Genomic DNA, 18,061 nt, shown 5'->3' with positions numbered 1-18,061 from the left:
ATAACTTCTGGCTGGAAAACCAGCAGGAACTGAGGCTCAGGGAAGCTGACGAGGCTGGAGCCCCAGGCAGCTCCTTAAAGGGCCCGCGTACGGACTTATCAGACTCTCTCCCTCTAAGCTCGGAGGGGAGGCAGCTCGAGGGGCGCCAGAGACATACAGGGAAGAACTGAGCTGTTTGGCACTGGAGCGAGGGCTGGAGAGGGGGCTTTCTCCCGGACAAACGTGCTGTCAGAGGCCTTTGTTCCTTTGGTGAGCCCTTCCCTGGGGCGGCAGACAGCCACCATATCTGGGACTCCAGCAACCTGGCTCACACTGGAAGCCCCGCCCTGGTGACTCCCTGAGGCCCCGCCCCACCCAACTTTCAGGCCCACCCAAGCTGTTGCCACTTGCTTAACCATAGGATTGGCCTGTCTTGAATCCTGCTTCAGGTTTTTCCTAAATTCTTTCAAACAAGCAGCATCTGGTCTCAGATAGCCCCATACCGCTCATTAAGTAATACACAGAAACAAACACAGAGAGGCAGCCAAATGGGGAGACAAAAAAAACAGGTCCCAAATGAAAGAACAGAACAAAACCCCAAGAAAAGAACTAAGCGAAATGGAGATAAGCAACCTAACAGATGCTGAACTCAAATACTGCTTATAAGGATGCTCAATGAACTTAGTGAGAACCTCAGTGAACTTAGTGAGGACCTCAAGAGCATAAAAAAGGACCAGTCAGAAATGATGGATGCACAGTCAGAAATGAAGGAGACATTAACTGAAATAAAGAATAATTTACACAGATTCAATAGAGTACATAAATCCAAGAAGCAAATCATCGATTTGGAATATAAGGAAGCAAAAAACACCCAATCAGAACAACAAAAAGAAAAAAGAATCAAAAAAAATGAGGATAGTGTAAGGAGCCTCTGGGACAACTTCAAGCATGCCAACATTCACATCTTGGGGGTACCAGAAGGAGAAGAGAGAGAACAAGAAATTGAAAACCTGTTTGAAACAATAATGGCAGAAAACTTCCCTAACTTGGTGAAGGAAACAGACATACAAGTCCAGGAAGCACAGAGAGTCCCAAACAAGATGAACCCCAAGAGGCCCACACCAAGACACATCAAAACGCAAAAGGTTCAAGACAAAGAGAGCATCTTAAATGCAGCATGAGAAAGGCAGCTAGTTACCTACAAGGGAGTTCCCATAAGGCTGTCAGCTGATTTCTCAAAAGACACTTTGCAGGCCAAAAGGGAGTGGCAAGAAATATTTAGAGTGATGAAAAGCAAGAACCTACAACCAAGATTACTCTATCCTGCAAAACTGTCATTTAGAATCGATGGCCATATAAAGACTTTCCCAGACAAGAAAAAGTTAAAGGAGTTCATCACCACCAAACCATTATTATATGAAATGTTGAACGGTCTTTTTGAAGAAAAAAATAAAATATATGAACAAACAAAATGGCAATGAATACATATCTATCGACAATAGAATCTACAAACAAAATGAGCAGGCAGAACAGAATCATCCTCATAGATACAGAGAACATTTTATTGGTTGCCTGATGGGAGGAGGGTTGGGGGAATGGGTGAAAAAGGTGAAGGGATTAAGAAGTACAAATTCATTGCTAGACTGACAAACCTCAAAGGGAAAGGGGTTGGGGAGTGGGAAGAAATAAACCAAGGAATTTATATGCATAACCAATGGACACAGACAATAGTGTGGGAAAAGGCAGGAAGGGGGCGGGAGTGGGGAGGAGAGGGTCAATGGGGGAAAAATGAGGAACATCTGTAATACTTTCTACATTCAACAATAAAGATTTTTTAAAAAGTTTTTTTTTCTTTGCTTCTACACTGGCTGATGTCAGCGGGGCACCCTTAACCACTTCAGCTTTGGCACTGCCCAACTGGAACCAATTTTTGCCCCAATAAACTTCAAAATTGTAATATGCCTTAGTTTGTTCTTTAACAATACTCTACATCTCATCCCTCTCAATCCCTTTATATGCTCATCTATATCCCAGTTTAGATCACCCTCCTTACCCACATGTCAAAATACTTCACCATGCCTTAGGCATTCTGCCTCCAAAGCTGTTTCTACAGTGTCCTTAGTGAAAGGCTTCACTATTTTACCCAGCTTCCCAAACCAGAAATCTGACATCATCTGTCTCTTCCTTCTATTTCACGCTTAATCAGTTATCAAGCCCAGGTCATTCTCATTGCTGAAACAGTTCTCAAATCATTTCAACTGACATCCAGGCCATCATGTCATAACTTCTTAAAGGATCCTCCAGTATCCAGTCTTGTCTGTTCTAAACCATTCTCATACAAAGCAGTGATTCTTCAAAAAATGTAAATTATATCATACCACCCCATGCTTAAAATCTTTCAGACTTCCTTGTTACTTTTGGGATAAAGCTCTAAAAAGCCCTTCACATTTCCTTTTCAGTCTCAGTTCTCCGCTCCCCTCTCTTGCAAGCCATCTTCAGCCATTCTGCACTCTGCATTCCTAGAGGACTTGCTTGAAGCCTCTGAGCTGCTTCCTCGGGTGAAATATACTTTCTTCTCCTTTCTTTTTCTACCCAACTCCGCATTTAACACTTACATTCAACTTCGGCATCAGTTCTAGTAAACTACCGGGCACCTTAACTCCTCCCCCGCCCCCCGCCGTTGGATCCCTTCTTACGTGTGCCCAAGGCATCCCGCACTTATCCAGCAATAGCTTTGTCTGACCGAATCCCTGGAGGGCAGAAACCTGGTGCTCTTTAGTTCCATCTTACAGGACTAGTAGAAGCGTCTGACACACACAATAGCTCAATTACTATTTGTTGAATGAATAACTATTCCCTTTGGAACGAGGGCGGCTAGTTGAACACCAGAAAGGTGAGGATTTAAAGGGCGCCGAATAAAAAAAATGTATCTCTGTAACTATCACGTGGGTGGATACCGAGTCCCCAGGCTTTTCCATTGACTGGGCGCGGAGGACGAGGTCGACCGCCGGTCGGAGGCCAGAGCGACCCCGGGCTCGGGAGAGGCGCCGCGGGAGAGCAACCCCGGCCAGAAAGGACAATAGCTTGGAACCCGGCCTCGTGTTTCCGGTGGGGCGGCCGGCGCTCGGCCCGTGAAGCCTGAGGGTGGGGGCTCCGAGCCCGGCCCTCGGCGAGGAAGGCGCGGCCCCCGAGCTCCCGCCCCCCCCGCCCCCCCCGCCTCCCCCGCCTCCCCCGCCTCCCCCGCCTCCCCCGCCTCCCCCGCCTCCCCCGCCTCCCCCGCCTCCCCCGCCTCCCCCGCCCCCGTCGCCCCGCCCCGCCCCGCCCCGGAAGTGACTAGAGGCCCGTCCGGAACCTCCGGGCCGGCGGCTGCAGCGTCACCAGCCGGGCCGGTGCGGGGCGAGCAGAGCGGCCGCGGCCGCTGCTAACGAACCGGCACCGCGCGGGGCCAGCAGCGCGCCGGCCAGGGGAGGGGCCCAGCGGTCGGGCCGAGGGCGACGGGCCGCCGGCGGCCGCAGGGCGACAACGACGCGGAGGAGGCGGAGCCCGCAGAGGGGTGGGGGCCGGGGAGGGTTCGGGTGGGAGGGGGTGGGAGGGTGTCCCGCAGCTCATGGAGCCCACCGATCAGGCGGGCGGCGGGGACCCGCCGGAGCCGGGCGGGCGTCCCGGGCCGGGCCCGCGGTCCTTCGTCCCGCAGAAGGAGATTGTCTACAACAAGCTGCTGCCCTACGCCGAGCGGCTGGACGCCGAGTCCGACTTGCAGCTGGCCCAGATCAAAAGCAACCTGGGCCGGGCCGTGCAGCTCCAAGAGCTGTGGCCCGGGGGCCTCTTCTGGACCAGGAAACTTTCCACGTAAGTGTGACCCGGCCTGCGGTTGGGCCAGGGGCAAAGGCTCCGAGGGAGGGCGTCCGGGGGCGGCTCTTTGTCGGCTTCAGAGGGCTGGACCTCAACTCTGCCCCGGCGCAAGCCCGCGGTCCCCGGGCAGTCGTCCCAGGGTCGCTGCCGAAGCCTGGGGAAGCACTCACACCTTCCTACCACTTTCCTACGGGACCGGCTCTGTTCTCACCGGCCCTCTACCTCCGCGCTTGCAGCTTTCCCCCAAGGGCTCGGATTGTTGTCTTCCGACCTGTGGGGTTCCCAGGGAAAGACGAGCGGACCCCGAGGGTCCTGCTTGGACCTGTGCTCCTGCGGGAAGGGCTGCAGAGAGGGTTCGCCTTGGGGGGGAGCAACTCTTGACTTCTAGTGCCTCCGTTTCTGTCTTCCCCTATGATCTCCGCCTCTTCACAGCTCTCAGTTCGTGTCTAGTAACTTTCTGAATGGGAAGGAGGCCGAAGGGAACTTCTAGGTTCTACTTTTTTGGGGCCTGCTCCGTCTTTGTGGATTTGATTGAAAAGGCTGATTTAAAAATCAGCCCTCAGCGCACACTTGGGCTGTATGCTAGACATTTATGTCGAGAAGGATGAGCCTTAGGACTTAGCGAAAGTGTATATTGCACCTGTTTTGGAAGTGTACGGTACGAAGGAAAATAGAAAAGAGAGCTGTCAGGTTGTCCTGGAAGTTATTAGTATCGGGCGTGTGTTAATTTTGAAATGCTGAGATGAATGTATATTACCGGAATCAGTTTCAGGAGTTCTAGTCTTTTATTACTTTCTTTTTTGCATAACCTGGCTGTGAACCATAATGCGACTGAAATGAGGAGAACACGGGTAAAGTATACTTCCAGGGGGTGGGGGAAAGTTAGAGACTTTATTTGCTAGATAGGTATCTTCACTGTGTTAGAGAACTTTTTAAAAACGAATTTTGCTGTATCTTGTTTAGTTAACTGTACGTGAAATCTAGTAACATTGTATGTTCAGGAGTGGGGTTGTGAATGTGTGAACACACAAGACGGGTCACTTATCCAATGTTTATCCACGTCTGCTGAGGGAACTGGGTGATGACTCAGGATTTTGTAATGCAATAGTGTTCTTTACATTTCCTCACAGGATTGTGCCTATTATTAGGGAGCCTCTGACAAATTTCTCATACCTACTTGGCAGAGGTGGTGGGAGTAATTACCTTTTTAATTAAAAAGCAAAACAAAAACACTTCTGTTGCCCTTTTCAAAGAGTGACCATAATAAAATGTCAAGGTTAACAGCTCTCCTCTTGGTTAGTGAGTAAAATTTGTGTTGTTCAGATCCATAGGAGACTTGGGGGAAAAAATGCAACAGGGAGAAGAACCACTTTTAGTTAAAACAGAAGACTGTTTTATAAATGATTAAATTAACATGATTTTTCAAGTGAATCTCCTAGTTGTTTGTGTTACTCGGGCACAGTAAAAATAAAGTTACTGTCAGTTCCAGTAATTCCCCACTTTAATCACCTGGATTAGATTTGCCAGAGAAGAATCATTTTGGCGGACACAAACAGCTCCTTTTATTTTATTTATTTATTTCTTTATCCTCACCTGAGGACATTTTTCAATTTTTTGTTCAGATAGAGTGGGAGGGAGAGATTGCAAAAAAACATCAACATGAAAGGGACGCATCAAGTGGTTGCCACCCGCACGACCCAACCAGGGCCTAGGACAAACTGCAACCGAGGTACATGTCCTTAGCGGGAACCGAACCCCGGTCTCTCTGGACCACAGGCCGACACTAACCGCTGAACCAAACCAGCCAGGGCACAAACAACTCCTTTTAGATGCACAATATATGAATATACCAATGTGTGACTGCATGTCTGATTTGGATTTATGGATCTAGACTCTATACAGGCATAGTTAAGCATTTTTTTCTGATATTTACTGTTACTAAGCTTGGCAAATTATCACCTAGGGTTCTATTATTTTTGTCTTATTTAGGTATAAGTAACTTTTGCCTAGGAAGGGCTAAAAATACATTGGACACAGTCCTTGGTGTTTAGGGCAAAATTGCAGTTATATGGCTTAATATCTTAAGAGACTAAAACCACTTACATCTAAATTACCAGCAAGAAATGCTATCAGGTAGAATTTTATTTTGGGATGGTGGTTAAATGCTGAAAACTGATTCTTGGGATTGCACTAGGAGACATTTTGAACTTAAGTCATGTTAAGGTGACCTGTTTATATTTGTGCTTGTTGTTTATTACGCCTTGTGTGTTGCACAAATTTACATCTAAATGATGCCAGAACATGTGATGATAGCTGTTAATTACCTGAGTAGTGATCATTTTTAGTACTTTGTATAAGAGTTGAAAGTAGTAATGAAAATAAAATCTAATTTCTCCCACTAGCTCTGTGACTGTGGAAAGTTACTTTAATCATGTGTTTTGGTATTCCTGGGAGAGAAATGAGGGGGTTTGGACTAAATTGTGAGAAACATCACTCTGGTATTTTATGATTTTATTTTCTTATCCTGTAGAGCTTCAAATAAGCCAGTGTATATCTTACCACAAGGACTGTAAGCAGTTTGTAAAGGATCATGTACCTTCTTCATAAAGAAGACCCGAATGCAAATGCTGTTCAAAGGCACTGGGACTGGGTCCCTAACCAGAAGTGTACATCCCTAATCTAGGTGTCACAGATCTGGGTGGGGTAGAGTTCTGGTTTGAGAGGCACTCGGGCTCCCCTTTTCTGATTTTTTACCTTTTAGTAGTTATCATAATTGTGTTTCAGTCCATTTCGAGACTTGTGGATCTGTTTAGCATCTCTGTGAAGAAAGGTTACTTGTATGTATTTAAAAAATTGGTCCTATATTATGACACAACTTCCCTTGTGCAGACAGTTTAAAGTATTAGAACCTGTTCAAGAGAGATTGTGTGACATAACATATTACAGGGCCATTTTCTAAGAAGCAAGGAAACAGAGGTACAAACTAATCTAGTGGTCTCTGGAAAACAGCAGTAAAGACAGCTCAAGGACACTAAATGAAAGGTATTGGTAGATTACTTGTATGGCCAATGTAGAGAATGGAATTGAAGAAAGTTAATTTTGAAACTTCCTTTTTTTCTTCCTTTCCCTCAGAACCTTTCTTTCTTTTTTTTTGTGGCACGTGCCCCTAGAGGGAACCGAACTCGAGACTCTCTGGTTCACAGGTTGACGCTCAACCTCTGAGCCAGACTGGCCAGGGTGCCTTCAGGGCCTTTCATCAGAGGTACTGAGGTCTAGTCCTAAGACCTCAGTTTATCTCTACCTGGCTTTGCCACCAACATTGTCATCTTGGTCTTGCTTAACCTCTCTCAGCTTTAGAGTCCTCGTTTGGAAAGTGGGAGTGTAGACTGTTAGTGGTGTTTCAAACTTAAATTTAGCAGTGGACTGTTTCATGAAAGTAACATCTTAATCTTACACACAGAATTGGGTACCTAAGGTGGACTAAGACCACACTGATTTTTTTTTCTTTGTAACATTCTATTGAACCCCTGATGCCTGCTTAGGGCTAGTCTCTTAAGTGCCTTTCCAGCTAGCTTTCTATTACTTTAAATGGGTCTGGAGAAAGGGCTAAAGGAGGGACAATGAGTGAATGGGCTACTATTTCCTACAAGCTTACCCATTCATGATCATTTCTTTCAAAGAATTTTGATTTTAGTGAAGTAAGTGGACTTGATGTATTATGAAGCAAATTTAGATGTCTTGTTTGTTACAATGAAATGTTTATATTCTGTGCTGTTTTATAATGAAATGACTGTATTATACTGAGGAATCATTTCATTTGCTAATGAAACTGTAGTTCTCTTGTTTCATTATTAAGAACAGTATGTAGCCTTCCTCTTGGGCAGGAATTGGATTATACCAGTTGACACCACATAAAATGCACTAAATTTATTCAAGAAAGGAGTTATCAAATAAGCTGAGTGCCTCTTGTGGAAAATAGTAATGTGAATACAGAAGCACCCAAATTCATATCATCTCTGTGTTGGGGAAGAAAGTAGAAAATGCTAACCACTGAATCTCAGTTGCCTAGTAACATGATGTACTTAATAGGGTGTCTAATGTTTGAGTATTGAAATTGTGAAGTACATAACAAACACAAGTGCTTTTTATTTGTGTTTGTTTTCTTTTTAAAAGTTTTATCTTTATTGATTTTTTTTGAGAGAGAGAGGAAGGGAGAGGGGGAGAGAGAGACACACACACACACATTGACGATAGAGAACATTGTTGATTGGCTGCCTCCTGCATGCCTCCCACTGGGGATCAGGCCCACAACCTGAGCATGTGCCCTGACCAGGAATCGAGCCAGCAGCCTCTTGGTGCATGGGTTGACGTTCAACCACTGAGCCATACCGCCTGGGCCAAGTGCTTTTTATTTGTAAAAGAATCTTGAAATCTTGACAAATTACCACATTCGTCAGGGAGAACCAGTTAGAGAAAGTAGTAGGAAAGGTTTGTCTTTTTTTCACTAGTTAACTGGTTGTTTCTGCCAGAATCTCATATGTGATTTGAATAATTTTCTAATATTTATTTGTTTTGCTTTAAACATTTTTTTTCTCTTGTGGAAATTGTCGAACATACACAAAGGAAGACAATAATAAAATGAACTCCACGTACCTGTCACCCATTTTCAGAATTTATCAACTCAGTGGCCTATTGTGTTATTTTCATGATCACCTTAACATTATTTTAGAGGCATATTATTTCATTCCTAAGTGCTTCCAATATGAATCTTTAAGGGAAAAGGAATTAGACCAAAAAAGTCAATACCAATACCATTATCAGACTTAAAAAAAAAAATTAACCATAGTCCTTGTCACTTTGATCAACCTCATGTTCTTTTTTTTTGTGTGTGTGCAAAATTTGTGATTTTACTTCTCAGTGTTCATTTCATTTGGTTTTGTTTAAGGTTTACTACAAACAGACTTCATGGACAGATTAAAAATAGATTATTAATGGCCTGGTCGGTGTGGCTCAGTGATTAAGCATAGACCCATGCACCAAGAGGTCACTGGTTCAATTCCTGGTCAGGACACATGCCCAGATTGTAGGCCAGTGGGGGGCATGCATGCAGGAGGCGGCCAATCAATGTTTCTATCTCTCTCTCCCTCTCCCTTCCTTTCTCTCTAAAATCAATAAAGAAAAAAAAAAAAAACTAAAAAAACCAAAATAGGTTATTAATGAACATTTTTATATTGTGACATTCTTTTTTCTCCCCTCTTCACTTTGGAGATACAGAATCAACCCCAGGGCAACAAGGACTCCCTTGAATTATCCCCATTTTAAAAACAAAGACACTGATGTTGGTAGGTTAATAGATAGTTGGATACAAAGTAGTCAGTCAGGAGTCTGAACAAATAATTTTCTGAGCGCCTTGTGTGGATGACACTTTTGGCACTTGTGCTATGTCGATGACAGATCTGCCCTCGGGGGAAGTTCCAGTGTGCTCTCTTAGTCACATTTTTGTTTATTTGGGACAGACTAGGTAAGGTGTGTAACTTCATCTTGAAATTTGGGAAAAGAAAATATGAATTCTAAGTTCATTGCTTTAAAAAAATTCTCTTTCTGACCAGTGTATTTTATTTAACACCTTACACTGATTGAGAAAGGCAAAGGCAGTTAGAAAAAAAAAAATTAGTAAAGCAGTACCATAAGTTGTTCTTCTGAGATCTGAATATATCATTTAAAAACAATTTTTCCCAAGTGGTCTTGCAGTGTTGTAAGGTAAAAATTTTTGAAATACATGTTCTTTTTTTTTTTAAACAATTTTTTTTCTTTATTGACTTTAGGGGGAGAGGGAGAGAGAGACAGAAACATCGATTGGCCGCCTCCTGCATGACTCCCACTGGGGACCTGGCCTACAATCTGGGCATGTGTCCTGACCAGGAATCGAACTGGCGACCTCTTGGTGCATAGATTGATGCTCCACCACTGAGCCACACTGGCCGGGCTGAAATACATGTTTTTAATTGAAGTGAAATGATGGAAGACTCTTGTTTTTTAAGGGATGCTTATTTATTAGTAAATACGTGCACAACTTCTAAACCTGTCCTTATTGTGGAACCTGGGTGTTAACTTTCTTTCTAGTGAGAATTATTTCTAGTGAATCTCCCCACCCCTTAATACAAAATCCAGATCTGTTTCTCTCTTTGTAGAAATTAGATTTAAAAAATCTCATTTATACTGTGTAAACAGCAAGCTGAGAACATGGTAATAAAAGTAACAGTGAGCAAACAACAAAAAACCTTTACATTCATTGAGATCACCACTGGAATGTTAAAAGCAGCACATACTATAAATATTCTTATTTGGAATCTTGAGGTTGGCTACTTCCATATTTGGCTTATGCTCAGCCTTTCTTCCCTTTTAGTGCACTCGCTCTTGATCCCTTGTTCATGCTTGTTCTATTCTTTGTGTACACATCTTCCCCCTGCTGTGAGCTTTCTTGAGGTCAGTGTCTTCCATATTTATCTCCTCCCCTCCATTCCCAGCATTTAGTACAGTGGTGTATGCATTCATAGGGCCTCAGTAACATTAGAATTAACTCTTTTCTGTTCTGTGAAAACTAAAGCATTATGTCGTCCCAAGGAATTGTTACTTTTACAGTCAAAATAGAGAACTCGAATCTGGATGAGATCTATTTTAATAATGGGTTCAAAAGAAAGTATATATTTAATCAAAGTAGTGGCGGGAAGCATTTTGGTTAAGGAAGAAGTTGTGTTTCATCACCAACCCAAAGTTAATAGAGAAGAAAGTAGATGTATATATTGGATGTATCAGGGAGTTGGACTGACATTACATTTAAAAATAAATCTGTAATAATTGTATGGTTAGATATTTAGTATTAAAAATGTAGTTGGATGAAATTTGGTAGTGGTCTACACCTTTTTATGCTAATTTGACTGTTTCGTAATACCTCGTTCCCAAGTTTTAAAGTTTAATAATAAAGGCTTTTCCTATTTAAAAAACATCTATTAATTGATTTTTTTTTGAGACATCAGTTTGTTTCACTTATTTATGCATTTATTGATTGCTGCTGCTGCTGCTGCTTTTTCTTTTTTTGTTTGTTAATCCTCACCTGAGAATATTCTCCCATTGACCTTTTAGATAGAGATAGAGTGGAAGGGAGGGAGACGTCAGTGTGAGAGAGTCACATGGATTGGTTGCCTCCCACATGACCTGGACCAAGCTGGGAATGGAACCTGCAACCCAGGTACATGTCCTTGACCGAGAATTGAACCTGAGACCTTTTGAGACCCTTTGGTCCATAGGCTGACACTTTAACTGCTGAGCCAAACCTGCCAGGGCCATTGGTTGCTTCTTGTACGTGCCCTGACTGGGGATGGAACCTGAAACCTTGGTGTATGGAGACGACACTTAAACCAACTGAGCAACGCAGCTAGGGCAAGGCTTTTTCCCTTTATAAGAAAAAACACTTAGTCAGCTGTGAAATGGGTTTGAGAATATTATTGTAGTTTAAATAATTTGCAGATTGCTTAAGCATTGTTAAAAATGCTTTATAATCTAATGGTAAACAGTCTAAATGGAAGTATTGGTAGTAATCTTTGAGCTGTTAAGTGTGGGTGTTTCATTTCATTTTCTGACAATTTTCTATTTTGAGCAAAGGGTGAAGTAGTTCTTAAGAGCTAGAAATTTTGAAGGCAGCCTTTTGCATGTGAGTGTTGATATTTTTGGCAGATTCCTGAAAAGTTTTAGTTGGGATAGTTTGTGTTCTGAGGGAAGGTAGGTTACTTTCTAGAGACCCCAATAAATAAAATGTTGCCAAATTTCTGTCAACATATACCAAATAGAGGTCCCTATTATGTGTATGGTGGAGGAAAATACTACTTAACAAATTCAGGAATGATTTAGAAATGTAATCTTTTTTAAAATTAATAATTTAACAGACAAATATCTTAAGACTTTCACTTTGTGTTTTGTTTATTTGTTTGTTTTTTTGCTTTGGGGGAGTCTCATAGTTTTTATCTCTGTGTTCCTTTGTGAAGTGCTTAATGGAGAATTTTCCAGACTGTGGATTATGACCAAAGGGTAGATCATATAGTAAGTCTTGACCAATTGTATTTCTTTTTGGTGGTAGTGGTGGAGGGGGTGGTGTTTGTTGGTTGGTGAACTAAATTAGAGTTATTAGAGTGAATTTGGAAGTAATAAGGGGGAATGTTTATGGCCTTTGTTTTAGTTATAAATGTATATGTGTATACTGGGTTATATATTTATTACTTTGAGTTGTGGCCAAACAGTATGAAAGCTACTGATTTTACAGGTTTGTTTCTGTACTTCAGATCATATCACAGCACCTGTTTATTAAGCTGTAAAGATACAAGGGATGAAGCCCTGGCCGGTTTGGCTCAGCGGTTAGAGCATTGGCCTGTGGACCAGTGAGTCCCGAGTTTGGTTCCCACTAAGGGCACGTACCTCGGTTGCACTTTGTCCCTGGTCCCTGTTGGGGTCGTATGGGTGGCAGCCAGTCGATGTGTCTCACATCGATGTTTCTCTCTCTCTCTCTCCTTCCCTCTCTCCCTCCCACTCTATCTGAAGATGAATGCAAGTGTCCTCGGGTGAGGATTAAAAATAAACAAATAAATAAATAAAGATACAAGGGATGAAAATGAACTAGTTGCAGCAGTTAAATATCAGTAACCTGAGTGGTCTTAGAAGAGGGCGTTATTATAGATACTACCTACCATGTGTTGAGAGGACTTAGAGTGTGCTAGCACTATTGCTAAGGGCTTTACTGTCATTTAATTTTCACAAGCAACCCTATGAACTGTAGGTATGTTTATTATCCTGATTTTACCACTGAAGAAATGAGACTTAAGCGAGGTTATGTAACAGATTTGCCTGATGACCACAGGGCTCTTAACCACATGTTCAGAGGAAGGAAAGCTCCCTGGGCTTTGTAGCCTGGGAAGACTGCACAAGAAAGGAGAACTGCAGCTGACCCTGGAGGTCGGACTTGGTTAGTTAAGAAGGAATTTGGAGAACGCCATTTAATATGGGGAAACAGAGATATGAACGAATTGACCATACAGCTGTTAAAGTGTGTGCTCAGAGCATTGTATCGAGATAATCAGTTGCCTGTGTCTCCCTAAGTTGTATGCTCCATTTCTTACTTATTTTATGTTTCCATCGCCTGTTACTATGCTTGGCTCTTAAATGACACTCGGTAAAGCATTTTTTTAAAAATATTTTTTCTTTATTGATTTTAGAGAAGAAGGGAGAGGGAGAGAGAGACAGACTTTGGGAATACACTGATTGGCCACCTCCTGCATGTCCCTCACTGGGGATCAGGCCCACAACCAGGGCATGTGCCCTGACTGGGAATCAAAGCAGCGACCTCTTGGTGCATTGGTTGATGCTCAACCACTGAGCCACACCGACTGGGCTACCCCCTCTTTTAAAAATAGAAATTAGCTTGGGTGAGCTGTTTATAATTACTTAAGCCCAGTATATTCCTAAAGATACACTGGCAATTCAGTCTGTTGAAAAAGATGTTTCTCAGAATGCCTACTTCATTTCATCTCTGGTTAGAGCTAAGGGTAAAATAGGTATTTTAGAGGGGTCATCTCTGCCACCAAGTATCTTTCAGTCATCTAAAGAAATACAGTAATGTATACATGCGTAACTATAGTGTGAGATAGAATATGGAAAACACTCAAAGTACAATCTATTAAGGGGCAGAGAGGACAGAGATAGCACTTTTGCTTGGGAAAGATGGAAGACTTCATGAAGAAGGAAGTCTTAAAACAGTGGTTCTTAACCTTCCTAATGCTGCGACTCTTTAATACAGTTCCTCATATTGTGGTGACCCCCAACCATAAAATTATTTTTGTTGCTACTTCATAACTGTATAATTTTGTTACTGTTATGAATCGCCATTGGAAATATGTGTTTTCCAATGGTCTTACGTGACCCCTGTGAAAGGGTCATTTGACCCCCAGAGGGGTTGCGACCTACAGGTTGAGAACTGCTGTCTTAAAAGATGGATAGGTTCCTAAGGATATTAATAAATAATTCACAAGAAAATAATTATATAGTAAGCAAACATCTTAAGATACATTTTTCCTTGTAAGTAGTTAAAGAAATATAAATTGAAACATTGTATTAGTATTACATTATTAATGACTTAAATAGATTTTTAAAAGCATATGTTATGCCCTACTCAATTTGCTAAGGGGCATTGGTTCCCAAACATGGTGAGAGACATCTGGGAAGAATCTTATAAAAAAACAACTGGTGCCTGGAGTGTCCTCCCACTTTCTAGAACAATTGAATTAGAATGTCTGTCATGTATGTTAACTATCCATCACCATATCTTTTTGAGGACACCCAGATTTCACATATATAATATGTGGGAGATTAAATGATTTGCCTGAGAGACTAACATATAGAGCAATTTGAATTATCAGTAATCTTGTAGAACCATGCTTCTCATGCTTGATTGGCTACTATGTTGAAATTAATAAGTCTGACTATCCAAAGTTGATTATAATGTTGAGAGTTGCAAAGCAAGCTAGAATGGAAACATAAGACATCCTTCATATTAAATAGCAACTAACTTGCCTTTGTTCCATACCAACAATCACTTGGAATTAATATCTTTATTGTTGTTTATTTGTTTTGTTTGTGATGGTGAATCTCCTTTTTTGATCCTCAGCTTGACCTCTTTGGAGGGGAAATTGGAGGAATACAGAACATTCTCTTGATTGTGTCTTCTTGCCACAGAAATACCCTGTTCTTACTCTGTTCCTTTACCTAGAGCTGTCTCCTGTGCCTCTTTTCCCAAATGCTCAGATTTCTTGACCTTGGGTTGCCTATGCAGAATGGTGACAGCTTTCTAATCTTCTAAGATTCAGTTTGATGATGACTCGACATAATGAAACTTTGATTTAAAAAAAAAAAAAATCATAAAGCTCTAATAATACTTCATTTATCCCCTTATTTCTGTATATTTGGTTTTCTGGGCATGTGTCTCCTCACATCTAATTTGTGAGTTCTTGGCCTGCAGGAACTGTTTAAATCATAACTCTTCATCTCATCCTGTACATGTCATTTGCTCTAGAAATGCTTTTTGAAAAGAGAAGTGGGTTTATGAGAAAATACTTCATTTTAACCGTTCATTCACTGTTTCTAGCAGTGAGAAGCTGTTATTTGTATTTTCAATATTATGTGTAATGGTGAAGGACTTAGTCCTGGAATAAAGTCAAAGTCATTCCTGAGCCTGTAGTTTTTGCCAATTTTGCCTTTTTAAATTTTTTTCTATTTGGTGACACTTTATAAACAGAAAGAAAAGACTGATAGCTATAGCAAAAATGTTTGATATTTATTTTGGTAGAGGGAAGAGTTGAAGTTACTGTCTAAAATTTGGAGTTCAGGGATTTCACTGGTCATAGTAGTTTTCCTTGCTGTAAATATTTGTCATTTAGCCCTGTCAGGTTTTAGACACATTATAAACAATCCTCGTGCCTGGCCGCTGTGGTTTAGTGGATGAGCATCGACCCATGCACCAAGAGGTCACCAGTTCAGTTCCGGTCAGGGCCCATGCCCGGGTTGTGGGCCAAATCCCCAGCGAGGGCCATGTAGGAGGCGGCCAATCGATGTTCTCTCTCATCGATGTTTCTCTCTCTCTCCCCTTATCCCTTCCTCTCTCTAACATCAATAAAGAAAAAAAAAGTCCCTGTCTCACCATTTATTAAAATATTTTACATTTTAGTCAATTTTATTGTTTTAAAATGCAATTCCTGCACATTTTTTAACTGAAAATTTTTTTTCTTCATTGATTTTTAGAGAGAAAAGAAGGGAGGGAGAGACATCGATTTATTGTCCCACCTATTTATGCATTCATTGGTTGCTGCTTGCATGTGCCCTGACAGGAGATTGAATCTGTAACCTTGGCCTATCGGACAACACTCTAACCAACTGAGTTCTAATCATCTGTGCCTGGGCTCCTGTACATTTCTTTTAGAGAAATTTCTTTCTTTTTTTTGATATTATGAATGAATGGAACAGTATTTCTTCAACCACCACTGTGTTTTATCTGGGTGCCCTGGCTGGTTTGGCTCAGGGGTTAGAGCATTGGCTCACGGACCCAAGAGTTGTGGGTTTGATTCCCGGTCAAGGGCACATACCTGCATTACAGGTTCAATCCCTGGCCCCAGTTGGGGTCTTTTGGGAGACAACCAGTCAATGCGTTTCTCTCACATAAGAGTTTCCTCTCCCTCTCTTCCACTCTATCTAAAAATTAATGGAAAAATATCCTAGCGTGACAAACAAACAGAACTTAAATTCTGGGTTTGTTTTTTTTTGTTTGTTTTTGGAGGAAATAACTAATGGGTTTTTTTTTGTTTTTTTTTATCCTCACCAGAGGACATTTTTCCATTTTTTGTTCAGGTAGAGTGGGGGTGGGGGGGAGGAACAGAGAGAGAGAGAGAAACATCGATGTGAAAGGGACACATCGAGTGGCTGCCACCCGCACAACCGACCAGGGCCGGGGACAAACTGCAACCGAGGTACGCGCCCTTAGCGGGAACCGAACCCGGGTCTCTCAGGACCGCAGGCGGACGCTCTAACCGCTGAGCCAAACCGGCCTGGGCTTTAATGGGTTTTTTCTTTATGAATACACTAGAGGATCATACAATGTTGCCAGCATTGGATGTAGTCCTGGGCTGCAAATCTGCACACCTTTGCAGCTGGTCTGTGATGGCAGAACCTTTCATCTCACCTTTATTGTTTATTGTGACCCCCTTATTATCTTCAAAATAAAGAAACTTGCCATCTTTTCTCTGGTGTGACTTTTGTTGTCGATTATTATTGCTGGATGTACCTTCTTTCTAGTTTGTTTGTTTGTTTGCATTTATCTTCAGATAGAGTGGGAGGGAGAGAGGGAGGAAGATAGAGAAACATCAATATGAGAGAAACACATTGAGTGGTTGCCACCCACATGACCTCAACTGGGGCCGGGGACAAACTGCAAGTGAGGTACATACCCTTAGTGGGAACCGAACCTAGGACTCTCTGGTCCGCGGGCTGAGGCTGTAACTACTGAGCTAAACTGGCCAGGGCCCTTCTTTCTAGTTTTTAAAATTTTCAAGTTAAAATTCCATTTTTTCATCTTTTCAGCAGAACTATTCCAACTAAAGCATTTAGTTAAGATTAGATATCATTGCTAAGTGTCTTGCATAGTTTATAATTACTAATAGTCTTAATGTTCATCTGAAATATTAATTTTACTTTATTGATATAGCTGGACTAGAAACCCAATGATTGCCTTCAATAAAAATAACTGGTGAATGACAAAGCTTGTATTGAAAACCAACATTTTTGGCCTCTAGCCAAATTAATTCTTAGTTCATTTCAGTGGTGGTGTATAAATTTATATTTTACTAAAAATTTCCTTGTAATGTATAGTAAACTGTCCAGATGAGGAGTAGAAAAAAACCTTGACAGTATTGTACAGTCGTCCTTCGCCACTTCGCGCTTCGACTTTCGCAGCTTCACACTGTCGCGGTTTTTGTTTTTGTTTTTTTTTTAATCCTCACTTGAGGACATTTTTGCATTCATCTTCAGACAGAGCTGAAGCGAGAGAGGGAAGAGAGGGAGAGATAGAGAGAGAGAGAGAGAGAGAAACATCGACATGAGAGAGACGCATTGAGTGGTCGCCACCCATATGACCCCAACCAGGGCGGGGACAAACTGCAACTGAGGTACGTGCCCTTACGGGAACCGAACCCAGGACTCTTTGGTCTGCGGGCTGATGCTCCAACTGCTGAGCCAAACCAGCCAGGGCTCTATCGCGGTTTTTAAAATACTATACTACATTTGAAGAAAACTGCTATAGTGTGAAGCTGCGAAAGTCAAAGCACAGAGTGGCGAGGGACGACTATGTATAAAGAACCCTACTTCGTGGAAATTCATTTATCTTCGTAGAGTCTGGAACCAGTTAACCGTGATAAACAAGGGCCAACTGTACATACTCTTTTTTCCCCCCTTTATTGATTTTAGAGGGAGAGGGGGAGAGAGAGCCATCGATGAGAGAAAACATCCATTGGCTGCCTCCTGCATGCCCCCCACTGGGGTTCGGGCCCACAACCTGGGCATGTGCCCTGACCGGGAATCGAACTGGTGACTTCTTGGTGCATGGCTGGACACTCAACCACTGAACCATACCGGCTGGGCG

At 42.3% G+C, this 18,061-nt stretch overlaps 1 protein-coding gene across 2 annotated transcripts in view; it reads left to right on the top strand.

Annotated features, from left to right (window-relative positions):
* Positions 1–3,387: 3,387 nt before the first annotated feature.
* PSME4 (proteasome activator subunit 4) overlaps positions 3,388–18,061 on the top strand; it is a 106,123-nt gene continuing 91,449 nt past the window's right edge. Inside the window, exon 1 of one of the 2 annotated variants that reach the window (XM_036263566.1) lies at positions 3,388–3,828. In XM_036263566.1, coding sequence (XP_036119459.1) covers positions 3,587–3,828 — 242 coding nt within the window. In that variant the 5' untranslated portion in view covers positions 3,388–3,586. The remainder of the gene's footprint in view (positions 3,829–18,061) is intronic. The other variant, XM_036263567.1, reaches the window with a different exon arrangement.

This window comes from Molossus molossus, unplaced genomic scaffold (assembly GCF_014108415.1).
Source record: "Molossus molossus isolate mMolMol1 unplaced genomic scaffold, mMolMol1.p scaffold_m16_p_15, whole genome shotgun sequence".
NCBI classification, from domain to species: domain Eukaryota; kingdom Metazoa; phylum Chordata; class Mammalia; order Chiroptera; family Molossidae; genus Molossus; species Molossus molossus.
The sequence above is the reverse complement of the archived record's forward strand: the minus strand, read 5'-3'. Positions and strand labels throughout refer to the sequence as shown.